At 42.1% G+C, this 19,919-nt stretch overlaps 1 protein-coding gene across 2 annotated transcripts in view; it reads right to left on the bottom strand.

Moving 5' to 3' along the window:
- Window positions 1–19,919, bottom strand: part of LOC125448010 (pleckstrin homology domain-containing family A member 2-like) — a 98,341-nt gene that overhangs the window by 18,639 nt on the left and 59,783 nt on the right. For both annotated transcript variants that reach the window (XM_048522880.2, XM_048522881.2), the window contains exons 7-9: window positions 7,385–7,534; window positions 5,020–5,088; window positions 758–822 (exon numbers count right to left, since the gene is read on the bottom strand). In XM_048522880.2, coding sequence (XP_048378837.1) covers window positions 758–822; window positions 5,020–5,088; window positions 7,385–7,534 — 284 coding nt within the window. The remainder of the gene's footprint in view (window positions 1–757; window positions 823–5,019; window positions 5,089–7,384; window positions 7,535–19,919) is intronic.

Here is a 19,919-nt window from a genome sequence, read left to right as displayed (position 1 = left end):
GTTATGATAAAAGGTAAGATAATGCATTATATTTTAGCTAAAGCAAGGTCAGATGTCACAACAGTGATAAAATGTGGATATGTTATATCTAGATACGTATAGATCTATTTTCAAACTCCATCATCTGATTTTAACCCATAAGACTTTCATGGAATGAAATGATTTTCAAAAGCTTCAAATGCTCATAGCAATTACCTGACCACAGGTTGGCAAGACATGAAACCAATGTTCCATGAGATTTATAAAAGACTACATGAACTTAAATTAATATTTATCAAACATGTATCATGATCAATCAACTCAGGCTTGAAGAAACTCTCATCTTTTATTTCGATTTGCACTTGAATGATGAGTTTCACAGAGTAGAGATCAAAGATATTACCGACAAATATCAATCTTGGAAACAACATATCAGACATAGGATTACGCAAACCAATTTATTGTTCCAGCAATGCCATTAGCAGATCATTGACATGGATTTTTGACTGCAATTGGAAATAACTGGAGAAAATGCTGCATTGACCTTTCAAGAAGGAAAAATGCCTGGTAACATTTGTATGAGAGAGAGATAATAGCTTCAATGCGAGAACATTTTTAAACATGTGTTACATTTAACCAAGGAAGTTTCAAAGTAGGAACCTGATTCACTCCCCATCATCTGCCTGCAACAGAGAAAACACTTGAATCCTGGAAGGAAGGTGCCATAGTTTGGATAGAATTCAATTATAGAATTTCTGAAGCAAATAACTTCATGTACCTGCAACTACAGTTCTGAGCTTTTTGTATGTCCTTAAGTGGTATTGCTCGAAGTGGTTCTTTTTCCTGAAAAAGTATAATTGAAATCACACAATCAGTTTGAAAGATAGGTTTCTAAATCCTATAAGTGTTAAAATAAATGCATAGCATTTTCCGGAATAAGGTAACACAGTAGTTCTGTCGCTGAATTTGTAATCCAGAGGTCTGGGATTAATACTCCATAAACATGAATTCAATCCCAGCAAAGCAGCTCGGCAACTTAAACTCATTTCAGTATAAATGTGGAATTAGAAGTTTGAATCAATAATGCTGACCATGTAACAGTCAGATCATAATAAAGGTCATCTGGTTCACTGATGTCTTCTATGAAATGAAATCTCCCGAATATCCATGGTCACATAATCATAAGTTATATAGCATGAAAACAGACCCTTCAGTCCAACCAGCCCATTGCCAATCATAATCCCAAACTAGACTAGTTCCACTTGCCTGTGCTTGGTCGATATCCCTCCAAACCTTTCTTATTCATGTACTTATCCAAGTGTCTTTTAAATGTTGAAACTCATCTACTGTTTCCTCTCGAAGTTCATTCCACACATGAACCACTCTCTATGTAAAAAAAGTTGCCCCTGAGTCCTTTTTAAATCTTTCTCCTCTCACCTTAGAAATATGATGTGGAGGTGCCGGTATTAGACTGGGGTGGACACGGTCAGAAGTCACATGATACCAGGTTATAGCCCAGTAGGTTTATTTGAAATCATCAGCTTTCAGAGCATTGCTCCTTTGTCAGGTGGACTCTGAATGCTTGTGATTTCAAATAAACCTGTTGGACTATAACTTGGTGTTGTATGACTACTGACTCTAAAAATATGTCCCCTAGTTTTGAAAGACCCCATGTTAGGGAAAAGACACCTGCCATTAATTTTATGTATAGCCCTCATGATTTTATAAACCTCTATTAGATCAATCCTCAATCTTTAATGCTCCAATGAAAGAAGTCTCAGCCTATCCAATCTCTCCTTTTAGGTCAAACCCTTAGTTCCTGGGAACATTCTGGTAAATCTTTTCTGAATCATCTCCAGCTTAATAGTATCCTTCCTATAACAGGGCAACCAGAACTGGATACAGAACTCCAGAAGGCCTCAACAACATGCTGAACAACCCTAACATGATGCCCCAACTCAAATACTCAAAGATTTGAGCAATGAAGGCAAGCATGCTAACCGCCTTCTAACCACCCCATCTACTTGTGGTGCAAACTTCAAGGAATCATGTACCTGAACCGCCAGAACTCTCTGTTCTGAGATACTACCCAAGGCCCAATTTGTAATTGTATAAGTCCCGTTCTTGTCTGTTTTATCAAAATGCAATGCCTGTTACTCCAGACCCACTCTTAACAACATGATCTTCAATACAGCACCTCACTGCCGCCTTCCCAGGGGCTATGAAGGACAGGCAATAGATGCTATGAGTGAAATAAAAGTCAATGCATCCAGACTCAAGTCCTGATCTCCTTTGACTTAACAGAGCCTCAGCAAAAAGAAAATATAGCCAGCATTCGCACTTCTATCTCCAGTGGCCTTACCAGAAAGACAAGTGCTTGCCAGTTGAACTCAGCTTCACAGTCATTCACTTAAAACTCACAATGGACATTTGAGTGAGGTACTAAAGGACTGCTTGCAACCGTGGAACCATGCCATTTTCAAACACACCACCCAAGGGGGAAAAGGAATTAAAGACATGGGCAAAACCAAACTGACTTATGTTTTAATAAGCATTCATCAAAAACAAATACTGAGCCTTCATGAATAGAAATCTGTAAGGAGCCGTTCCACAGGCTCTATTTTAGAACACATGGTGTGAAATTATTTATATTTAGAAAAACATTTTATCAGGCACAGTATGAGTGCGATGGGAAATCTTTCTGGAATTAGTTTCATCATAAGATGCATAAGCCAAAGCCATCCTCTTTTTCGCAGCATACTATTGTCACTTCCATTCTGAAGCATGGCAGACCAGGCAAACTATTGAAAGATGATAAATACATTTCCTGTACAAATTATAAGTGATTTGCAGATTGATGGTCCTTCAAAAATGAAATAAAACACTGCAAGGAGTTCAAACTGAGGTTTCATTGTGCTGTGAGGAGGTTTTAAACTGATTTAGCTGGGGGCACGGGGCACACGGTAGCTGTGAAATCAGGAGCAAAGTCCGATCAGATATAGACTGAATGCTACAACAGTCCAGTAGGTGGAGAAGGATAGAGAAAAATGGACGGGATAAGACACATGGGAGGTCTAGAAAGCCAAATTGTATCTATTTTAATTCAAGGTACTTGATGGCAAGGTGGATGCATTGATGAGCAAATATGATATTGTTGCAATCACTGAGAGATGATTAATGGACAGGCAGAACTGGCAGCTCAACATTCTAAGGTACAAAGGTTTCAGACATGATAGGGGTACAAATAAGAGAGGGAGGGGCATTGAAAAAGCAAACCATCATTGTAATAATGAAGGAGAATATCCCTGAAGGATCTTCAAATGAAGCCATCTGGGTAGAGCTTAAAAAAAGAAAGGGCGATTACTTTGCTGAGATTATACTACAGGCCTCCTAACAGTTAGAGGGAGATAGAGGAGCAGATATGTAGGTAAATCAGAAAGGTGTGAGGGAAACAGGGTTCTTGTTTTAGCCGACTTCAACTTTACTAACACAACCTGGGATTGCCTTATTGTGAAAGGGTTGGATGGGCTGGAATTTTTGAGTGCATCCAGGAGACCTTTTGGTGCCAGCACATAGATAGCCCAACCAGAAAGGGAACAGGACTTGATCTAATCCTAAGGAATGAAACAGGTCAAGTCGGCAAGGTTTTTGGGAATAGTGACTATAACTCTGCATTTTCAAAGTCATTTTGGGAAAGGATAAGGATAATGCAGAAGTCAAGTGTCTAAATTGGGGGAAGGCTAATTTCAATATCATTTGACAGGATCTTGCAAATATAGACAGGGAGCAGCTTCTTGCAGTTAAGTCTATATTTTGTAAATGTGTGGTTTACACAGACTTCAAAAGAAGGCCTTTGACAAGGCCCCCACATGGAAGTCTGATCCAAAAAGTAAGAGCCTTCGAGATTCAAGGCAAGCTGGCAAACTGGATCCAAACTTAGCTTGGTAATAGGAAACAGAGGGTGATATTGGAGGCAAAAACAGAAATTGCTGGAAAAAGAGAGCAGGTCTGGGTAGCATGTGGCTTTCAGGTTCAGTGACCCCTCTTCAGAAATGGTGATGGTAGAGGGTTGTTTTTGTCATCGGAAGTCAGTGACCAGGGTGTATCACAAGGATCAGTCTAGGACGCTTACTCTTTGTTATGTACATGAACAACTTGGATGTTAATGTAGGTGTGAGAGGTGACACATTTTGTAAGGTCTAATAGGGAAGGATATATACAATCTGAGTTCCCTGACTGGGGTTGTTAATTTGGTCCAATCAGGGAGCCCTGGCTGATAGCTAAGAACAAGAGTGTCAGAAATACTAGTACTCTGAGAGCTGACACTGAAGAGGCAGTATTAGAGTCAAGCACTTTTCATGTGCAAATAAAGAGTGACTTAGTGACAGGATATCTGCCTCTGTGGAGTTATTTCAGGTGACTCACCCAATGTTCTTCTCCCATCAACTCCTCTGTAAGAGCCTGTTCAGCCATTCAACTGGATCATTGCTGAAAAGGCAGTGGGTCCTGCTCGAGTATTGCTTAGACTCTACCAATCCAACTCTCTATCTCACAAGTTAGCATTCACTTAGTGCCAACAAGATATTTCCATGAAGGGATAGTGTAACCGCTTCTGATCCTTCCATGAAATCTCAAAGTGTGCAGCTTGGAGCATTTGACAAAGCATTTGATCACAGAAATACCAAAGCTTGCAATGATTTGCTGTGTTGTCACTGCTGGAGACTCAAGGGAATGGAGAGCAGAAGAAGATGTAAAACAAAATTGGTCTTTGAAAATACTATCAGATATTTTAACAGACCTCTGTGATAGCACACTACAATGGTAAAGACAGATGAGACTTTGGTGCAATCACATTTATATCTTACATGATGCCTAAGTTTCATGTTTTTGGTGGTACAACTGAGATCAAAATGAGGACAGTTTCTATTTTTAAAAAATGCAATGTCCTGTTTGAGAAAACCGAAGTAAAAAGCAAACTTGGAGAAGCCGATTGAAAAACATCAACGAGTTCATCGTGAAAATCATCCAATTTCAGCTTACCAATTCACACTTGAAGTAACTGAAAAAATTTTCATCCAGTGTGAAGTATCTCCTCTTCCAGCTTTTTCTCTGCAACATTAATTATAAGTTCATTAACTAAACTGGAGGTGTTATGCGCTGGCACTTCAGAAAACAAAGGATAACTGGAAATACAGAACATGAAATTGCACAAAAAACTTTGAGTCAACTTACTTATTCTATTGTTCACGTGCTGAATATTGCTTAGATGCAGGAGGGAGGTTATGAGGTTTGGCCATTATTTCATAGCACCGAGGCTCACATAGGCTAGCCTGTAGCAGCTGCATCGCTCAGGTCAGAGCCATAGGGCTCCAAGATATTGGAGCAGCATTACGGCATTTGATCATAGCTGGCATATTATTCAACCTATTCTCCTGACTCTTCCCCTCAAGAACATATCTATCTCTGTCTCAAAGACACTCAATGATTGGGCCTCCACAGCTTTTTGCGACAATAAGCTCCACCAATTCACCAGCCTCATCTCACTTCACTCATCCCTTCACTCTGAGGCTGTGCCCTGTGGTCCTAGTCTCTCTTCCTAGTATAAACATCTCCAGATCCACTCTTTCCAGGCTTTGCAGTGTATGTTAAGTTTCAATCAGACATCCCTCCATCCTTCCAAACTCCACTGAGTACTGACCCTGAGTCCTCAACCACTTCTCATATGATTGGTCCTTCATCCCTGGATCATTCTTATAAACTTTCTCAGATCCCCTCCAAGGCCAGCACATTCTACCAGAGATACAGAGCCCAAAACAGCTCATAATATTGCATATTCTGATCAAAGTCTGATAAAACCTCAGCAGTGCATCTCTCCACTTGTGTTCTAGCCCTCTCAAAATTAATGCTAACATTGCATTTGCCTTCCTATTTGCCACCGAACCTGCATGTTAACCTTTAGAGAATGCTCAACTAGGACTCTAAAGTCCCTTTGTGATTTCCAAAGCCTTTCCACATTTAGAAAGTAGTCTGCGTCTTTATTCTTTGCACCAAACTGCAGTACCTCACAGTTTCATATGTTATATACCATCTCCCAAATCATTGCCCACTCTCCTAACCTGCCTGAGTGCAAATGCAGCCTCCCTGCTTCTTCAATACTACCTGCCCCTCCACCTATCTTTGCATCATCTGCAAACTCAGTAACAATGGCCTAAGTTTCTTCGTCCAGAATGTTAATGTATCACATGAATAGCTGTGGTGCCAACAATGACCCCTGTGGAACTCCACTAGTCACTGGCTGCCAGCCTGAAAAACCCCTTTCTCCCCACTCTTTGCCTGCTGCCAATCAGCCACTCCTCTATCCATGCTTGTACCTTATCCCCAACACCATGGGTTCTGATTTTATTCAGTAGCCTTTTGTGCAGCATCTTGTCAAAGGCCTGCTGGAAATCCAAATAAATCATGCCCATTGGCTCTCTGTTTTATAACTTGTTCATTACCTCCTCAAAGAATACTAGAAGATTTGTCAGGCATGACTTTTCCTTAATGAAGCTGTGCTGGTTCAACCCTATTTAACACTACAATCTCATTTTGAATAATGGACTCTCAAATCTTACCAATGACCAAAGTCAGGTTAACAGCCTATAATCTCCTGGCTTTTGCCTCCCTCCCTTCTTAAACAAGGGTGTGACAATAGCCATTTTCCTCTGGGATCCTCCCTCAATTCAATGATTCCTGAAAGATCACTAGCAATGCCTCGACAATCTCATCGGCCATCTCCTCTGAGGTCTGGCGTACAGGCCTTCCAGTCCAGGTGATTTGTCCACTTTCGGATTTTTCAGCTTCCCCAGCACCTTCTCCTCAGTGATGGTTACAACATTCACCTCTGCCCCCAAACTGTCTTGCAGTTCTGATATGCTAATTGTGTCTTCTACCATGAAGATTGATGCAAAGTACCTACTCAGTTCCTCTGCCATTTCTTTGTTCCCTTTACTACTTTCAGTAGTCCATTCTTGCCTCTTTCTTACCTTTTATATCTAAAAAAATCTGGTAATTTTCTTTTATTTTACTCACTTATCTTCTTCCCCCTTATTGCTTTTTTAGTTTATTTGGTTGTCCTCTGCAGGCTTTTAAAGGCTTCCTAATCCTGTAGCTTCACACCACATTGTATGCTTTTTTTTTGCTTTTGTGATATCCTTGACTTTCCATCAGGCAGTTTGTGCCTGCAGGCCCCAGAATACGACTCCAACATTTAAAATACCAGGCACTCCTTGTCAAATTATTTAAATTTGGGCTAATCTCAGCCAAATGCATGAGCTGACAGCAATCCAGATTGAGTCCATATTATTTTAAGATTGCACCTTATTCTCAGAAACAACAATTAAAATTTCCCGATGAGAGTACTTACCACAATGCCCTGTTTCACACAGTACCCACTTTTCAAAACCTGAGGTCCTAATGTTTGCTTGTTTCCGGACACTGGAATGTGGCTTAAGGAACGTTTCAAGCCACTATGTGTAGCCGATTCAGCAGCTTCTTGATTTTCGCCCCCATTCACCTTTCAACCAAAGCAAAGAAGACAGTGAATTCCTTGTCATAAACTACCCACAGAATGCACAATAATCACATGAATTCATATTATTCTGGTTGAACGTTGGCTGGGATACAGACTGAGCTCTCTACTCTCCCTGCAATTGTCATCATTCGTCTCCCTGAATAAGCAGAGTTCATTTTGTTGTCGAAACACAGGATTACACAGTATGAAGCTGCACAAAGGAATGACCCTTTCCATTGTGTTTCTCAGTTAACTGTGAAGCAGAAACAAGAGATTGAATAAATTAGGTCAGTGTGCTCCAGAGACAGACAAATGAAAGGCAACCTCATTGCAACCTTCAAGATTCTGAAAGGACTTTGGAAGATAGATGCCAGCAATTATTTCCATTTGCGTCGGACTGAGATGAGGAGAAAGTACTTTATTGATGGGCTTTGAATCTTTGAAATTCTCAATGCAAGAAGGTAATGGATACTGCATTGTTGAATATACTTAAGGCTATGATAGACAGATTTTTGGTCTCTGAAAGATTCAAGATATGTGGGAAATGGGCAGGATAGGGACATTCATTTATTAATTTTCTCATGGTATGTGGACATTGTTGACTGGGCCAACATTTGTTGCTTATCCCTAGTTGCCCTGGAGAAGGTGATGAGCCACCTTCTCAACTCCTGCAGTGCATGTGACGTACACACACTGACAGGACTGTCATGAAGAGAGTTACAGAATTTTCAACCAGCAACAATGACAGAACAGCAATGTGATTTGAAGTCAGGATGATGTGAGATTTGGAAGAAATTTGTAGCGGTGATGTTCCTTTGTATTTGCTACGCTTCTCCTTGTAGGAGATTACAGACTTGGAAAGTGATGTGAAGGAGCCTTGGTGAGTTACTGCAGTACATCTGGTGGATGGTACACACTGTTGCCACTCAATGTTCATTTTCAAGGGAGTGAATATTGAAGGTGGTGAATGGGTCATGAATCAAGCATGCTGCTCTGTCTTGGATGATGTCAAGTTTCTTTCATGTTGTTGGAGCCACATACATCCAGACAGTTAAAGTAGAAGATCAGCAGATCAGTTGACCCTATGATCTACTCCTGCCCCTATTTCCTGTGTAGATTGCTGCTGACATATTAATTATTATTGTGTTCATTGTTGTGGAGATGGATTTTGTGAACGAGGGTACAGAGCTTTTTGGATGTTGTCACCAACACCAGAAAAATAAATTAATCAATCATAAATCAAAAATTGAGGAACCCTATATTTTGCAAATTGTCTGCTCTATTTACCCAGAGTGATAACACTGGAAAAATTAATTCAGTGTGGAGCTTTCCTAGACGATTTCTAACTGTGAAAGGCGGTCTATGAACACAAATTCTTTCCTTCCATACATCCATGATTAAGAAGGCCTTCTTCTAGAACTTTAGACAGGACTCCACATTATCAAGGCCACTACGTGAAAGAAGGCATGCAGGAGGGCCAAATGCCAGTTGGCCACAATGACCAAAGTCTTTGCACACATTTTTGAAGATCCTGGCAAAGCTGGCTTGGAGGTATGGTGAGAAACTGTTTTCTTAGTATGGTCTTCAGAAGATTTTACATTTAACAAAGCACTGAATCCATCCCTTCTTATTTTTTGTGTTCCAATTCCCCAATAGTCTTTGGATCTAATCACATTCTGTGTTTGGCATCTGAATCTAAAATAAGGCAGAAGATGGCCTTGTGGTGTTATCGCTCGACTATTAATCCAGAGACCCAGGTAATAATCTGGAGACCGAGTTTAAATCCCACGTGGCAGATGGTGGAGTTTGAATTCAATAATAATCTGGAAATAGGAGTCTAAGGATGATCATGAAACCATTGCTGGCTGTCAGGAAAAACCCATCTGGTTCACTGATGTTCCTCAGGGAAGAAAATCTGCCTAATTCACCTGGTCTGGCCTACATGTGACTCCAGACCCATGGCAATGTAGTTGACTCTTAACTGTCTTCTGGGCAATAAGGGATGGACAATAAATGCTAATCCAGGCAGTGGCGCCCATATCCCATGAATTAATTTTTAAAAATCTTTCCTGAGCATGTCTCAAAATTACTTGTGCATCTATCCATGCCATGCTGATAACTGGCTGGTCTCAAATAAACTGAGCTAATTTATACCTTTGTGCAACCTTCACTGTCCATAGTTTCCAGACATCCCACTTGTTTTTTAGACTGACCGCAATAGCAGGTGGCAATCCCCAACTGTTGTATTGCAATTAAACTCTTAAAAACCAATCTGAGTGTGATAGTCTGTGATGTGCTGTGTTCTCTCGATAGTACTACTTCGGGTTTCAGCTACATCACCGGCAGGAAGCATTAGAGGGCCATCGCATTTTTATAACAACAGAGGAGGGAATGTCAGAAGCGCCCCAAATGCAGAGGTCAAGTTCAGCATGGTGCCAAAAGATGCCTGAAGCACAGCCACTGACCCACTCTTCAGGCAGCTTGATGACTCTGTGTCAGAAGGTTGTGTTCAGGTCACAAAAAAGCACAAAAACCAAGGGCTGACATATTAGTGTGGAACTGAGGGAGGGTTTCAATATGGGAGATGCTGCCTTGCAGTTCAGAGGCTTGATCAAGCCTCTTACACCCTATCAGGTAAATGTGAAAGATCCCCTAAGGTTTTAATATTTCAATGTCATTAAAATACAATGTCATTTTTGTGGAAGTTTACAAATTGGCTGCTGTGTATTGCTATGTTGTGCACGTGGCTGTACTTTAACATTTAAGGACATGCTGAGGTCATACAAGGAGTGATAGAAAGACAAGTCTTTCTCAGTTGTCTCACAGTTGTACTCTCGAGTACACCATAACCTCCAACTAAGCAAATGATTCAGTTTCTTGTTCCACCTGTACAGGAAAGCATTGTGGTTTTTGTATTGCTGGCCCATACAGCTGTGTTTCAACACCCACTGAAGCCCACAGTTGTTTTGGTGGTGGCGTTAACTCTCTCTCAATCAAATCCTAAAGTGGAAACATGATGAAGTCAGAGCACTGTCAGGCCCACTGCAGTGCACAAGAGCACTTGGATACACCATAAGACTCTCCTGGCATCTGGCCGCTGCTCCACTCTGCTTCTCTTATGTGCAAATGCACAACTGTGTTTTATTAATAAGCTGCAGAGGCTGGAGGATCCCAGAAGTGAGTTTCCAATTCCTTTTTTAAAAAATTTTATCACTTGGGAGTCATGAACAATGCTCACCCAAAGTTGTCCGGGAGCAAGTTGTGGTGAATTTCCTTCTTGAACTGCTGCAGTGCACATGGCCAAGGTCTGACCCAATAGGGCACTCTCAGGAAAGGAGTTCCAGGATTTTGATACGGTGACAATGAAGGAACAGAAATATACTTCCAGATCAGGATTCTGAATGGCTTGGAGGGGACCTCTCAGTGGATGGTGTTCCCATGTATCTGCTACTCTTGTCCCTCTAGGTAGCAAAGGTGACAGATTTGGAAGATGCTGCCAAAGCATTCTTTAATAGTTGCTTCTGTGCATCTTGTAGATAGTACAAGCTGCAGCTAAGCAGAAAAGGTGTTGGATATGGAAACGATTAAGTGAACTGCTTTGGCCTGGAAAGGGCCTGTGTTGAACCCAAAATGGGCAATAACCCAACTGCTCCACCTAGCTTCAGCAGCCCTGGTGTGCAGGAGTAGGAGGTGGGTGCTGGCAGTTCACATGTCTGATCAGTATCTCATGGTTCTGACAGGTGTTTGGATGTTGAATGCAGGATGAACCGCATTTGGTGATTTCATCCTGCCTACTGTCATTGACATAGGCGCACATATGTTGTGGTGGTGGGGTTTGTAGTGGGCTGGCAGGGTTAGGGGAGACAGCAAGTTGGAGTGTGTGTAAAAAGACTCTTCCTGCAGTCTATTTTCATTTTTTGTAAAAGTTGGAAGGTGTTTTTCTGAGTCCAGCTCCCCCAAAGCGAACTGCTCTTACAGGAAATGAACCTTACACGAGCAAAATACAACACCATCAGTACCCGAAACTTTCCACATTCCAATCTCGACAATATTACTCCTCACTGGCATGTGTCTGCTCATAGGAAGAGCCCAACCACATGATTCTGATTACAAGGAATCTAATGTATCTGCCCTGGCAGGTTCAGACCTACAGTATTTGATTGCAGCATATTACTGAAAGTGCAAGCTGATAATCTTACTGTCAGGGAAAATGAGCAACTGAGAGCTAAGCAAAGAGGGCTCACAATGTTTTGAGGGCTCAGATTCGAATTTCAGAATCTTTACATTCTCAGGCTGAGGAAAGCAGAAATGAGGCTGCATAAACTAAATGTCAAATCAGATGCATAACTGAGGTAAAGATGGGAAGAGAAAGTTTGGATGAATTCAGAGGGAGAGGCAGAAACAAAAAGTGATTTAATAAAAATGTTTTAAACTTGAGCATTTTTAAAATCACCACTAACGAATAAAATGTGTAGGAATGAGACTCCATGTTGATAACATATCATTTCCAGTGCTGGACAGAGTGGCTGGAAATTATTAGTATAGATCACTGAATTAAAAAGTATTTGGACTGAACTAGACAACAATTAGCATTTTTGGTGAGTTCTGTCTATTTCTAACCAACAGGAACAGGGGCTTCACCACACTAATAACATTTTACAAGTGAATCTGAAGGAGATGCTGCTTGAGAACTGGACAGTATTTCTAGGTATCTGCATCACACGTGCATCTTCCTTCATACACATATGTATATCTATGTGTGACTGTCAAACTAATGGTGAGGTTTTTGGTGGCTATTTGTGCTGATGTACAGTTTGGGTTTTGTATATGTATAGGGATATGTATAGGGATATGTATAACAGATATGTATAACTACACATACAAACTTGATATATACATATAGCCCATACCCTGAATTGAGCTTCAGCAGAAATAACATCAAAAGCCTGTCCATTATTTTGACAGTAAGGGCTACTGTATTTAAGCCATGGCCTTGGGGGCCAGTATCAGATCCATGCCTCAGTTCTCCAGGGAAATAAATTCACCGATCTCATGCCCTTGACAGGCAGACCAGATTTGAAGAGCTAGTCAGTGATGTGGCTGCAAATGTGCGGTGCTGATCTTCTGGCCTGTGCTCCCACTGAACATGGTTTCCTGCTGGGTTTTAAATGCTGAATTCAGTACTTGCAGAGCAAACTTCTGTGAGAAAGACTGTACTAGAACAAAGTGAAGAGAGAATGAAAGACCTGATGCAATGCTTTTGCACCTTTCAGCACAGTTCCCAATGTTTGAAAACTGAAGTGGTTTCTGTTATGTTCAGATCGGAATTGAGTTAAGCAACTGCACTAGGTGACTGGCCAAATAAGGCAAAGATAATTCTCACCATTGGTTAGGTTGTGATTAAAAAAAATAGAAAATTTCCACTTCCTTCTATTCTGTACCCTTGATTGAAATGATTCATTATTTTGATTTGCGTTTAGCTTTAAGTGATGGTGAAGAAATTAAAGTGTAGGTTTTAGAATTGAAGTTATTGGATGAATTCACATAAGTCATTCTTTGCACAAGTGTCTCTGAGGTGTGTAGAGTGAGAGAACCTTCTTGGCTTTGATCTTGAAGATGGGGACTCCTGCTGGCCTTCAATTAGCCGAGGGGATCAGAAACTATGTCTAATTACACTGGGGACACTTGGTATTGGAAGCATGTTAGTTGTTCAATTATTGGCAGATGCTGAGAGTAAAAGATCTGGAAAATTTCGGACACTAATCGAGCTGCAGCTAGATGTACTGCATACAGTTCTGGTTCCTGCAACAAAGGTAGGCAATTATCACAAAGAAGATACAGAGGAGATTTACGAGATAACAAGGTGTAGAGCTGGATGAACACAACAGGCCAAGCAGCATCATAGGAGCAGGAAAGCTGACGTTTCAGGCCTAGACCCTTCATCAGAAATGGGGGAGGGGAAGGGGGTTCTGAAATAAATAGGGAGAGATGGGGAGGCGGATCGAAGATGGGTAGAGGAGAAGATAGGTGGAGAGGAGACAGACAAGTCAAAGAGGCGGGGATGGAGCCAGCAAAGGTGAGTGTAGATGGGAGGTAGGGAGGAGATAGTTCAGTCCAGGGAGGATGGACAGGTCTAGGGGGCGGGATGAGGTTAGTAGGTAGGAAATGGGGGTGCAGCTTGAGGTGGGAGGAGGGGATGGGTGAGAGGAAGAACAGGTTAGGGAGTCGGGGACAAGCTGGGCTGGTTTTGGGATGCAGTGGGGGTAGGGGAGATTTTGAAGCTTGTGAAATCCACATTGATACCATTGGGCTGCAGGGTTCCCAAGCAAAATATGAGTTGTTGCTCCTGCAACCTTCGGGTGGCATCACTGTGGCACCGCAGGAGGTCCAGGATGGGCATGTCATCTGAGGAATGAGAGGGGGGGTTGAAATGGTTTGCAACTGGGAGGTGCAGTTGTTTATTGCGAACCAAACGTAGGTGTTCTGCAAAGCAGTCCCCAAGCCTCCGCTTGATTTCCCCGAAGTAGAGGAGGCTGCAACGGGTACAGCAGATGCAGTATACCACATCAGCAGATGTGCAGGTGAACATCTGCTTGATGTGGAAGGTCTTCCTGGGGCCTGGGATGGGGATGAGGTGTGGGGGCAGGTGTAGCACTTCCTGCGGTTGCAGGGAAAAGTGTGGTGGGGCTACAGGGGAGTGTGAAGCGGACGAGGGAGTCCCGGAGAGAGTGGTCTGCCTTTCTGCTCCTATGATGCTGCTTGGCCTGCTGTGTTCATCCAGCACTACACCTTGTTATCTCGGATTCTCCAGCATTAGCAATTCCTGTTATCTCGGAGGAGATTTACAATGTTTTTACCAAATGTTGGTAATTTTAACCGTGATGACAGATTGGAGAGGCTAGAATCGTTTCCTCTGGCACAGAGAAAGCTGAAGTGAAATGTACAAAATTATAACTGGCCTAGATAGGGTGGAAAGGAAGAACCCTGGTTGGAAGTTCTTCCATCTATCCTGGGATCCACAGAAACTAGCATTGATGTACAAACATGAGTTTCAGAACATTATATATGTATATTATACATATATATGTATGTATCATGGGATTTTCTGGGGTCATTTAAAGTTTGTTTAAGTTAAAGGATCAGGTGATCGTGTATAACCCAAACCCATTAAGAAATGTTTGTCTTGTGAATGCCTGTTACTCAATATATGTGTCTAGCATACTCATGTCAAACAGCAAATTGTGATGACTTCTTTGCTTCTGTGTGGCGCTCTAAGTCATCTTCACCATTCAATTCTCAGCCTTGGCTCAGCAATAACATACATAGGATGGATCAGTCAGGGGGTTAGGCCCACTCCAGAATCTTGTACATGACATCCAGACTGACACTCCAAGTAGGAGTGTCGCACAACCTTGTGGACCCACCTGTCAGATGAATGTAACTTGTACGGCAACAGAGAGGTGGCCAAAAGCCAGTCTAAGTCATGGGTCTCCAAAAGTACCAGTGAAAACTGTCCCTGCTAACACATCCCAGCATTTATTTTGTCCCATTTCTCCACCCAACCTTCCCAGCATTTATTGCTCAACCAACTCCTGTTCAGCAAGAATTCAATTCCTGGAAGGTGCTTTGGGAATGTTATGAAAATGAACACAAAAGCACATTCTTCTCCATGTCTCACTTATGGGAAACCTCTGACTTTCTGTTCCTCTCCTTTGGGAGTGGCATGGTGGCTCAGTGTTTGGCCCTGCTGCCTCGCAGCACCAAGGGCCCAGGTGTGATTCCAGCCTCGGGTGACTGAATTTGCACATTCTCCCCGTGTCTGTGTGGGTTTCCTCCGGGTGCTGTGGTTTCTTCCCACAGTCCAAAGACGTGCAGATCAGGTGAATTGGTCATGCTGAATTGTCCACCGTGTCTAGGCACGTGTAAATTAGGTGGATTAGCCAAGGGAAATGCAGTGCTACAAGGATAGGTTAGGGGGACGAGTCTGGGTCAGATGCTCCTCAGAGAGTTGGTGTGGACTTGATGGGCCCAGTGGCCTGTTTCCACACTGTAGGGATTCTACGATTGTCAGCAAAGAACAGGTTAGGGAGTCGGGGACAAGCTGGGCTGGTTTTGGGATGCGGTCCAATTCAGATCTTGCCCCACCCCCTATTCCAGACACGCACTAGTTTAATGGAGAACTGATGGAGAGCAGGCATTCAGTAAATTCCCGCAGATATCTTTTGCAGCAAAGTATCTGATTATTTCATCCCTTAAAAGACAGTTGACAATTTCATAATCCGTACTCTTGGAATGTGTCAATAGTTCCAGAGAGCAAAGGATACCATTGTAATAAATGCATCAGTCAAACAAATAACCATAGCCTACAAATGAATATATTTTCTGTTTTTAAGTCTCTGTACTTCCTGGTTCGGAGTAACCAAAAAAGCAAACACTGGGATTGTTTTCGAAATGACAGCTATTTCTTTTGGGCTATTTGCAAAATGAAAAACAGTGAAACAAAAACACTTGCTAAGATATTTTTAAATGTTATGAGGGGCTAGGAAATGGAGCTTGAATGCTATTTTGAACAGAAGAAAATAGGAGACTAGGATTTTTTCTTATGCACACCATTTATTTCAAAAGGAAGAAACTTGTCATTTTCAAAATAGAATTGGACAATTACACAAAAGGGGAAAAAAAATCTATGTAGGCCTGAGGAGAAATAGCTGAAGAATGGAAATGGTCAGACCAATCATTCTAAGAGCTAGCAGAGGACTGATAGGCCAAACAGCTTCTTCTGTGTTGTACAATTTTATGAAAGCAGGAAAGACAAGTAGACCAACAGGCAAGACAGGGTGGGGGAGGCAAAGCAGACAGAAACTGCGGAAGTGTAATTTAAATAGAGATTTTAAAATGTAAGTCCTTATTTCTGCAGGTCAGATTTACTGTCGTGGTAATTAAACTGCTCCTAGCATTTGGGGAGCTTTATTGTTGCACTCATTGTTTGTGAGTGAATTGAAAATGTTAAAAAAGAAGAGTTATCTTCCACACCATTGGAACGTTTGGCAGTGAAAGGGTCATTAAACTTGAACAGTCTGTAGAATCAGTCTGTGTATCACACTTAAGTTACACTTAAGTATGATGCACAGGCTGATTCCACAGACTGTTTGAGATTAATGACCCTTTCACTGCCAAAGGAATTTACACTCAAGTATAATTGTGTTCCAGGAATTTTAAAATTGTTTTAAATATTCCAGACATGCACTAGTTTAATGGAGAACTGATGGAGAACAGGCATTCAGTAAATTCCTGCAGATATCTTGTGTGCTTGAATAACCTTCTGTATGTCTCTTTTTGAGAACAAAGGTATTCTGGTGCTCAAACGGTTAAAGATTTTTTTTCTGAAATTGAGGAAGAATGGCACAGATGTCAGGTTTAATGCAAATACAATTTCTAAATTAGTAATTTCAGTGCTGCGGTGGCCACAAGTGACTGGCTTGGCTGATGAGATAACTGAACCAGAAGTTAACCAGCAACGGTCAACCACCTTGTCAATTAACCCATGTCACAGGATGGCAATGTGAGTTCAACCACATCAGTAGTCTCAGAAGCAAAATGAAAGGGTTGCAGCTCCTCACCCAACATCTCTCTGGTGTGGAAGTTACTTGTGAAATTTATGCTGTAGTTTTTGTTTGACTTGGACAGTTATTTTAGTACTTGTGAGAAAGTTCTGATGGCATCACTTTTTGTGATCTTTGGATGAATAATACATCAAGACAGAAGGGGGTGGGGCAAGATCTGGATTGGACACAGCTGGCAATTCTCTCCTCCCCAAAAGTGTGCAGGATTCTTGAGGAATGCTGGCTCAAGAAACAAAATTGTGAAATCTCGAAATGTCCCATATGACCACTCAGTCCCAGAAGGGGAGCAGAAACTATCAGACCTGTCAATGGTCAGCCACACCTAATATTCATGGCATGCTCTGCAAAGAGGAGGAAAGAAAAAAGAAACAAACCTCTATGGAGTCAAGTCCAAGAAAAACACTGCGCAGTTCCTTCAGGTAACTTCTGCTTCAAATCCAGGGGGGACTAAGATTACTCACGATGCACCAATGGTGTGATTACTTTATGTTGCTGCCTTACTGAAACTTCCCTTGATCTGCTGGCCCATGGGCAACTCCTTATCGTTGGTGATCTCAAACTCACCTATCCTCTGTTTCTCCCTTCACGGTGATTCCCCAGACATACACATGATTAGTTCCTCAATCTTGTGAGCTCACGAGGGCAGAGTTCACTCTATGACCACACGCTGCTGCTTCCTTCCTTATATACAGCGTTCCAACAGTCTTAGAAAATGTGCTTTTGCTTGTTGTCCTTGGAGGGAGTTGCCTATTGACTGTTCATGCCAACCTTTCCCAGCTCAGGCCCTTCACCTTTACACTTATTCATATTGGTTTGCCCTGGCACCTCTCTGCCTCACTCCTCCACCTTCAATGGCAATGCTCCCAGGAAATTTTGAGGAGGCCTGTCTGTTTTGTCACTCAGCAGTAACTCAGTTGTTCCTGTGGAGTCCACAGATCAGAAGCATGCAAGCTACCTGTCTAGTTGGTCACCTCCAGATCTTCTCCAACCCCTCACATATTTATAAAGTCTTCAACACAGATGTAATCTGACAAAAATGGATATATTGGGAAGAATGAAGAGGAGCTTAGCCAAAGAGGTAGGTATGGTGCCAAACTTTCCCAGAGGTCCAAAATATAAATGATACAAGTTGCAAAGCTGCAGATGATATTCACGTCTTGCTGCAGACAGCTGCAACTGCATCTCAATATGGAAATACAGTGATACCAGTCAAAAACATGCATTAAGTTGTGTTACTACAGATTGTTTGAAATGTCTGAATTACCATCTCATACCCACTTCACCTGCAACAGGTGCCCCACCTCTCTGCTCCCCCTGCAGCAGCTCCCTATCACTTGGCCCCAGAATCCCTGGTCAGCCAATCTAAAGCAGCTCAACAATGCTGGTTTCCTTCTGGTCATTTGCCCAACAGAGCAGGTTAATGGTATTAGATTAGATTAGATTAGATTCCCTACAGTATGGAAACAGGCCCATCGGCAACAAGTCCACGCTGCCCCTTGAAGAATCCCACCCAGACCCATCTCCCTATAACCCACACACCCCTGAACACTATGGGCAATTTAGCATGGCCAATCCACCTAGCCTGCACATCTTTGGCCTGTGGGAAGAAACCGGAGCACCCGGAGGAAACTCACACAGACAGGGGGAGAATGTGCAAACTCCACACAGACAGTCGCCCAAGGCTAGAATCGAACCCGGGTCCCTGGCGCTGTGAGGCTGCAGTGCTAACCACTGAGCCACCGTGCTGCCCCATGGGGCGGAAGGCTGAAGAACTACCCAATTATGGGCCCATGTTCATGTGAAAGTTTTCCTGGTGCTCAAATAATTTGACAATCTCTCTCATTAAATTGAGACAGATGAAAAGTTCTATTATCCAGATATCAGGCATAAACAGTTTTCCACGGTTTACTGGAACTGAATTATTAATCTTGTAATGGATTACAGAAGACCCACAACAATGCTCACAGACCATATGGCCCCACTGGACTATGCTTATGTTTATACTCATTCCTCTTAGCCTCTTCATCGAGTGCTGTTGCAATTCCTTTCTCCCTAATATACACTTATCCAGCTTGTCTTTCAGATGCATTTGTGCTCTTCACCTCAATTCATCTTAACGATAGTAAGTTTCACATTCTCACCACTCACTAGCTAAAGAAGTTTATCCTGAAATTGTATTCATTGGTGACATTGTTATTTTTAGGGTCTCAAGTTTTGGTCCCAGACTGTCAGGTGACAGAAAGAGAGACTCGGATTCTAATATTTGACACTGATTGCAAGAAAAGGTGAGAGTTTATTTTCTCTACAGTGATTGGAAGTGACAGAACAAGGATTTTACTTATTTTGACACTGCTTAGTGCCTGCCTGATTGAAACATTTCCAAATGCTAAAGATCTTTGTCTGGTTACCACTCAACCTTCTTCTTACTTGAGAAAAGACCACGAGCCAGTTCTGCTTTGCCTGGCAAGAAAAGGATTTTTAAAATTCGTTCACGGGATGAGATTGTTATTGACCAGGCCAGCATTTATTACTCATCCCAAATTGCCCAGACGCCAGTTAAAAGACAACTACATCGCTGTGGGTCTGAAGTCACATGGAGGCCAAACGAGCTATGGATGGCAGTTTCCTTAGGACATGAGTGAGCCAGATGGGTTTTTCCAATCATCAACAATGGATATATGGTCATCATTAAACTCTTAATTCTATTACAACAATGGGAACAGGACTAAGCTATTCTCGCCCTTTCTGCCATTCAATTCGACCAT

The sequence above is a fragment of the Stegostoma tigrinum genome, chromosome 40 (assembly GCF_030684315.1).
Source record: "Stegostoma tigrinum isolate sSteTig4 chromosome 40, sSteTig4.hap1, whole genome shotgun sequence".
Lineage (NCBI taxonomy): Eukaryota > Metazoa > Chordata > Chondrichthyes > Orectolobiformes > Stegostomatidae > Stegostoma > Stegostoma tigrinum.
Note: the sequence above shows the minus strand (reverse complement) of the source record. Positions and strands in the feature narration are given on the sequence as shown.